At 34.1% G+C, this 7,283-nt stretch overlaps 2 protein-coding genes across 4 annotated transcripts; one reads left to right on the forward strand and one right to left on the reverse strand.

Moving 5' to 3' along the window:
• Nucleotides 1-120: 120 nt before the first annotated feature.
• On the forward strand, nt 121-1,139 carry LOC109852424 (small lysine-rich protein 1). Its single transcript, XM_020423574.1, has 2 exons — nt 121-175; nt 336-1,139. Exon 2 carries the CDS (start codon nt 361-363, stop codon nt 631-633), a length of 273 nt encoding a protein of 90 aa, XP_020279163.1. The 5' UTR covers nt 121-175; nt 336-360; the 3' UTR covers nt 634-1,139.
• A 253-nt stretch (nt 1,140-1,392) lies between these two features.
• On the reverse strand, nt 1,393-7,090 carry LOC109852433 (structural maintenance of chromosomes protein 5). Of its 3 annotated transcripts, XM_020423597.1 has the most exons (16): nt 6,952-7,090; nt 6,815-6,878; nt 6,101-6,227; nt 5,573-5,900; nt 5,149-5,487; nt 4,899-5,027; nt 4,608-4,815; nt 4,377-4,508; nt 3,759-4,283; nt 3,552-3,681; nt 3,215-3,461; nt 2,652-3,059; nt 2,324-2,551; nt 2,059-2,238; nt 1,862-1,957; nt 1,393-1,792 (listed from the first exon to the last, which is right to left on the reverse strand). In XM_020423597.1, exons 3-16 carry the CDS (start codon nt 6,151-6,153, stop codon nt 1,649-1,651), a joined length of 3,147 nt encoding a protein of 1,048 aa, XP_020279186.1. In that variant the 5' UTR covers nt 6,154-6,227; nt 6,815-6,878; nt 6,952-7,090; the 3' UTR covers nt 1,393-1,648. The 3 variants fall into 3 exon arrangements, with proteins under 3 accessions (XP_020279186.1, XP_020279187.1, XP_020279182.1); XM_020423598.1 differs by lacking the exon at nt 6,815-6,878; XM_020423593.1 differs by having other exon boundaries at nt 6,815-7,090.
• Nucleotides 7,091-7,283: the final 193 nt, after the last annotated feature.

The raw sequence follows: 7,283 nt of genomic DNA on the forward strand, positions 1-7,283 counted from the left end.
AGAGATAGATTTATTGGTTTTTTCGTAGAATTACATTTTCTTACACTATCGCTTTGTCGATTCATATTCCCCACTCCTTTTCCGAGGATCTACCATTTCTGAGCGGACTGCGAACCCCGTCGAGAAGCGAGACGAGCTATTCCCAGCTTCAAAAATATCGGTAATTAATAAATAGGTGTGTAATTAGTAGGTATCATAAAATAAAATGGCTTATTATTATTAAAAATATATATATAAAATATATAAGTTTGTATATATATATATATAAACTTACCAGAACGATGTGCCTTATTATAATTAATAAGCGATGTAAACTATGATCTGTGTACGTTAAGTATCGGTCGATCAATCGTTAACAAAATGGCAACGCGCGGCAAGGGCAAGAAAAAGACCGGTCCAAAAAGTAACGGGAAAAATAATGAGAAAGGCGCTAAAGGGGGCAACGGCGGGAAGAACAAGGGAACGAAGAAATCGAGAAGAAGCGGCGGAAAAGCACGATTTACCATGGATATCTTCAACGAGGAAGTAATGGAAAACGCTTATTATACTTGTCACAACATCATGGATGTGTTGAAATGTCGAGGCTTCCCGTGGCCAGAAGCGCAAAAGAAGAAGGGAAAAAGAAAGAAGTAAACAAGTCACACGTGTTATCTGAAAATATATGATTTTATGTTGTGTTTGCAACAAACTGGTTTTAGGAACATCTTAGGAACACATTATTATACGTAAAAAATGTATCAAATCACTCTATCTACAGTATCAATACTTTGATTGTTATTGTCGTTAAATGTATTATTTGGTGTATTTAATATATTGATGTAATTAATATATGTAATTAAAAAATTGTACAAAAAAAAACTATACTTTGACAAGCTAAAATATATGTTGTGTAAATATAAAAAAAAATTGTGGTAAACGTTTCTTACCATATTATCTGCACTCTATCCTAATAAACAAAAAACGAATTTCCTCAATTTAAAAGAAGTTGTGTACACAGACGCGTGCTTCTGTATTATTTACATAAAGGTAACAAAAAATACTTATTTTTGTATACGATTACCAGGACGGAGCGCGGTTTAAAAACAAATGTAAAATATTTTTATACGAGATTTCGTTTTTTTCAAGAGAGCAAACATAAATTAGATTTCAATAAAATAAATAATAAAACTGTAACAAACAATTGATAACATATTTGTACTTTGTAAGCTCGAATAATTAATCCCGCCATATGTTGTCGAACACATCTTGTTAACGCGATTATCAAAATTTATATAAAAAATACAAACCATAATGTCTTATTATAAGATGTAAAAATATAGCGGTAGTATTTTGTACATAATTTTTATTGCGATATATAGAATTTATTATTATGTAATTTTTTTTTGAAGTGATTATGAAAAAAATTTGTACACACAAAATAAGTAAAATTGTACTTTTTCTTATTTTTATATATACTAATAACTAATACTCTGTAAACGTATGTGTGATATTAACTTCCAATAGAGTTGTTGGAGATTATTCAAACTTAGCAAAGTATAAATATAATAATTTTTCAATCTTTCGAAGTTTGTTTTTCTTTCGAAAACAAAATCTCATATATAGAAATCATCTTACGATATCTTGTATAACACAGTTATACAGAACTCTTCTATTCGTTAGCAATCGATACGAGTTCTTTACAGAAGGCTTCCGTATCGAACTCGTCGAAATCTTCATCGTTATCATCAACAACCGTCCCGTTAAATACGCAGTGTATCGTTACCGTTTCAGCGTACGTTAAATCAGATAAAAGCTGAAAGAAAGATAAAAATTAACACAATTAACAAAATTGTTTAACATAACGGAGATTCATTATGTTTACCTTTGGTGTAAGCAGAAAATATTGCGAACTACCTGGCCTGCCAGTCATTTTGACAAGTAATTCAAAAACACGCTTTTCATTAATCGCGTCCATACCCTGACGAAGTAAATTATCGCGAAATGTACAAGTTAATTGATAATAAGAAACAAGCTATAAATTTTTGCAAAAAGAAACATATAAACCATTTGATAAATTACCTGATTAATTTCATCCACGCAGCGGAACGGCACGCGCGATAATTCTTGCAACGCGATCATGTATATGGCAGTCGTTACGGTTCTCTCACCACCGCTTTGAAAGTGTCTCGTTAATTCCTGCAAGTCGTCAGCGTCTCGGAACTTTACTTTGATTTTCAATCCGTACTGATCAAAATCCATCTGAAAATATATATTTCGGCCATTGGGAACACCGAAGCTAATTGTTGTTTTGCATAATTGTATACAATGTGTGATGTGCACTCACGACATTTTCGCCGTGCGCAAGCGTGACTTCGCCGGCACAGTCCATCGCGGCGAAATACGAACTAAAGTTCGTATTTATCTTTTCAATCAATTGTTCCAGCGGTGTTAGCCACTTTTCTTTCAACACCTCAATCTCATTTCTCATTTTATCCAGTTCGCTAGTTTTTGTTTTAACGAAGTCCGATAAGTTTTGAATGTTGTTTTGCACGTTCTCATATTCGCGTAATACCTAAAGGTGAAAGAAGAAAATTATACACAATCATTTCTGCCGCGTATTGCGTTAATACAACACACTGAGAAAATATAAAATTTTTCATGTGTATACTTACATTTTCGGCGTCCACATTTTTCGCCATGCAATAAACCTTAGCTTGACAGACTTCCAACTCGTTATTTATTTCGGCTATGGTAGCCGGCAACTTTTCAAAGACCTTGTTAAAAACTTTGAACCCGTTATCCTTCGGACTAATATTATCTGTGCTTCTCAATGCCTCATTGTACAATCTTTGAGCTTCTTTTTTCTTTGGCTGAAATTCCTCATCGTACTGTTTAAATATTCTCTCCGCTTTCGCCAGTTTATCCTTCAGTTCTTCGGCTTCGTTCTCTCTCGTCATCAAAGATTGTTGTAACAATGCTAGAGTAAATTTCACTTCTTCGGATTTTGTAACGCAGGTAAAACATTCTTTCAAAATTGCGTTACATTCGTTATATATTTTTAACTGTTTCATTATAGTAGCCTGTAAACAAATGTTTTAATATATAAATGTATAAATTAGTAAGCGATTATATTATATAGAAAAATGTGTGTGTGTGTGTGGTAATTGTGTGTAAATTAGACGCAAGGTAGCTTTGAGATACGCAGTGAATGAATGTGCAGTGTCAATTAAAGAACCTTGATCTCCTTAGTGCACGCCGCTTTTATATCCTCAATACTCGTTCGGTCTTCTTCCATCTGTTTGATCTTCTCCGCGGCCAAGCGAATTCTGCTTTGTAATGCCTGAATTTGCTGAATGTGCTGCTGATATTTACTTCTTTCAGCTCGATATTTGTCCAATTCCTTCGTTTCGTCTTGAATTTTGTCATCTGTTTCTTTAATGAGATTCAAGATTTTGTCTCTTTTTTCTTGCGAAGATTTTATTCTAAAACAAACATATACGATTTTATCACGTTTAAAATATTTTTAAGTCTTTTATTATTACGTATTCAATATTTATGTTCAATTAGCGTACTTCTCATCGAGCTGATGCAGTTTTGTTTTATCCAAAACAATCGACAACAAGCCGTTGCCCAAGACTCGTGATATTCTAGTGGAAGTTTCTCGCGTATATTTGGACGTGTTCACCGAATAGATATTATTTTCTGAAAACAAAAACAGATTCGATAAATTTACAGATCTTGATTCTGCGCAACAATATAATTAGGAAATATATGTTTACCGCTAAAGTAACAAGTAAAGTTATGCGGAATACGATCCGTATTATCCTCTACTTCTTTGGTTCCAATAGGAATATTGTTTAAGCCGTACATCGAGACCAGATATTTCATTATAGCAGGCGGCGCCTCAAAAAGTGTTGACATGTAATGCCTGAAGCCGAACTTTCTGATGGCCTCTATCGGAACATTTGGTTGCATAAATACTTGTTTTGTAGGATCAGAATGAACCGCATTGACCGTTAGATTTTGCTGCTCCCTCAGATATTTCATGAGCAGATTCATGTCTCGCGTGCTCTCGCACGTGAACGCAATCAAATCTCTTACTGGTATTAAGGTTTCCAAATATTTCGCATATGAGGCATCTGTTACGTTAATACTCAGCAACATCGGTTCGTGAATCATGGTCGAAAATTTATCACGATTTTCTCTTAACCAATTCACAGCTTTGTACGCGTCTATACTTCTTTGTCTCAAGATATCTAGACGCTTCGCCTCAATATCAAGAGTTTGCCGGTGCGCTTGGAAGGCTATACAACGGTAATTTTACTTTATTTCCGAGAACAAATAAGTAAAGATAGTAAAGATAAAAACAACAACTTTACGTAAATGAACGTACGTACTTCTTATTTCACGACTGACGTTTTCTTCGCTATTTCTCAGCGACTGGTTTTGACTACTGATTTTACTAATTACTTTGCGATTTTCGTCCATACGGATTGCTATATTTCTCAATTGTCTCGTTAAACTTTCTTCTAAAATATGTATTAGAAATATTTATTAGAAAAATATATAACTTATAAAATATATATTAGAAAAATTTTATTATAACCGATTGTGAATAATATACAAACCCGATCCGATTTCTTTAGTTCTGAGAGTAAAATCGTTTTCCAGTTTGCTTTTTTGCTGTTGTGCAAGTTTAATATCTTGATCCCGAGTCTGTTCTGTTTGAATTTTCCGCAACGATGTACTTTCGGCTTCTTTGATTTTAGTTTCACATTTGAAAATTTCATCCATTATGTCTTTCAATTTTTTATTCTTAGCGAAAACTTTGTTGTTCTAAAGAAATACATATACATATTATAAATATTTATAACACACTACGTGTTGGAGTTATAAGGAATTTTTTTCTTTATACTTACATGATTGTTTAGTGAAGTTTTCAACGTTTCCACTTGAGACTTTATCTGTTCAAGTTCTGTATTTATCGGTGCTAGTTTAATATCTATTGACCGCATTTCCTTCGCTGCAGTGTCTCTGGCTTCCTTCGACTGTCAAGGTATATATATATATATATATAAATATATATAAAAAATGTAATTATAATACAAATTGTTCTCTCTTCTAGTATAAACACATTTAACATTTTATAAAATTAAAATTTATGAATACCTCCACTAAGTTTTTTCTTATCTGATCATATTGCATCCATGCTCTCTTCTGCCTCAGAGTCACCATTTTCTTTTTTATCAGTTTTCTTTCTTTTATTGTACTAACAGTTTCTTGCAATCCATCACGTTTCTGAGTGTTAGAATTCAGTAATCGTTGTTTATTTGCTATATCACTCTCCAATTCTATAAACTGACTTCGTTTTTCTTTTAGTTCCTGATGATATTCAAGAAGCTTTGGATCTCCAACAGATCTTTCAGTATTCTCTAGTAATGCTTGAGAGTCCATTTTTGAAAAATCTTGAACCTTATCTTGAGGTAAAAACTGACAAAGATTGTCAACCTGCAAAAGAAAATTATATAGCAATATTATCACAATAATTCTATTGTGTAAAATTCACTATAGATACAGAAAAAAAAATATTTACCTGAATATTAAGGTTTGCTGTGAATTCATGTACAGCTTTTATATTAGAAATAACACCATTAATAGTCCATGTACTTTTCCCTTCATTAGTAAATGTTCTAGTTATTATATGATCTTTTTTCGAACCATTCTTGAGGTAAATTTCTATTTTTGCAGTAGTTTCCCCAAGTTTGACATAATCTCCTATTTGAGGGGATCGCCCCATAAGATTTGCCTTTCCACCTAAACCAAGAGCTATAGCAGACACAATAGTGGACTTGCCAGTGCCATTAGGCCCAACAATGACATTAAGATATCTGGTAGGCTTCACCACAACTTTGTAATAAGTCCTATTACATAAAAAAAATCATTGAAAAAATACATTCATAATTGTAAGTTGTATCGTGTATTTAACATATGTAACAAGCATAATATATAACATACATATATATTTAACATAACCAAGAAACGAATTGGATGCAAGCAATACTCAAAATTAATATACAGAAAAAAATGTAAATATCTATTATACTATCACTATTATACTTACACGAAATTCTCCAAATAAATTTTGGTAATATAACCCTTCTCGATAACATCCATCTTTACGTTATGACAGAGAGGTTTGGTTTGGTGCGCATATGGTTGGATCTGTAGCGGTTAGTCCATACGCCATACTGAATGAAAGAAGAATGAATGAGAAGAATGAGAGCGGCCATGAGCAGTCATAAGAGTGGGTGTGTTTAGCCGAAGTTAGCGCTACGTAGCGGCTTCATGTAGCAGTTGCAATTGCTGCGTTACTTCTGCTGGACAGTATGGCTACGCGTAGCATGTTCTAAGTAGTGGCCGCCATTTACAATAATACCGTCTCAATTATAATACTTTGACACTTTTTTTGCCATTTTTATAAATAATTAAAAAACACAATTTAGCAACCGAAGAATACAACGGCGATTTGTATACAAACATATTTGCGCTTACAAAAAGCGCTGCGCGTAGCAATACTGTCCAGCAGAAGTAACGCAGCAATTGCAACTGCTACATGAAGCCGCTACGTAGCGCTAACTTCGGCTAAACACACCCAGTGTTTGTAATCGCTTTTCGTGGATAGGTGGATATGGTTCTATTCTATGAGAACACCGACGTGGTGGGGACATACGCACACAAGCCAAAATAAACGTCGGCGACAATAAAAAAAACTGTCCCACACGAAAAATCTGAGTAGAACCGAGATAAACAATTCTTTTTGCCGCATTTCACTTACCACATCTCACACAGCCGTCCGAAAAGTTACCGCCAAAACATCACAAACAAAGAATTACGTACATCTGTGTGTGATTCGAACTTAGATGGTACAAATCTTTAAATAAATCCAACCAATTACACAACCGGATTACATACCATTCAATATATCTATGAATTACGCAAGTAAAACTCTTTCTTTTCCAAGGAATCAAACAAAAAATTATCTAGAAATATCTAACAACTTAACAGTCGACCTCCATGCTGTACAGACGACGGCGTTGAAAATTCGCGAAGTAGGCACGAGGATCGGAGGGCAAGTGGGGCGGTTGCTCGTAGCGCCAGCGAGCGCCGTACAAACTAAATAATAACAATCGGTTGTTCGCAACTACGTCGTGTCGATAATGTAACTATCAGAGAGAAGAGCCTTGAGAGCTGGTTTGGTTTGGTGCATATATATGGCTCAAAGGACCGATTCAAGTTAGTCCATA

This window comes from Pseudomyrmex gracilis, unplaced genomic scaffold, assembly GCF_002006095.1.
Source record: "Pseudomyrmex gracilis isolate BER0280 unplaced genomic scaffold, ASM200609v1 scaffold_29, whole genome shotgun sequence".
Classification (NCBI taxonomy): domain Eukaryota; kingdom Metazoa; phylum Arthropoda; class Insecta; order Hymenoptera; family Formicidae; genus Pseudomyrmex; species Pseudomyrmex gracilis.

Excerpts from the sequence above, each read along its gene's own strand:
- LOC109852433 (XM_020423598.1), bottom strand. The coding sequence starts at position 6,153 with ATGGATGTTATCGAGAAGGGTTATATTACCAAAATTTATTTGGAGAAT. Across the intron at positions 4,509-4,607 it reads AACTAAAGAAATCGGATCGG|AAGAAAGTTTAACGAGACAA; the intron begins GTTTGTATATTA and ends TACATATTTTAG. Across the intron at positions 3,060-3,214 it reads CGTGCACTAAGGAGATCAAG|GCTACTATAATGAAACAGTT; the intron begins GTTCTTTAATTG and ends ATTTGTTTACAG.
- LOC109852424 (XM_020423574.1), top strand. The coding sequence starts at position 361 with ATGGCAACGCGCGGCAAGGGCAAGAAAAAGACCGGTCCAAAAAGTAAC.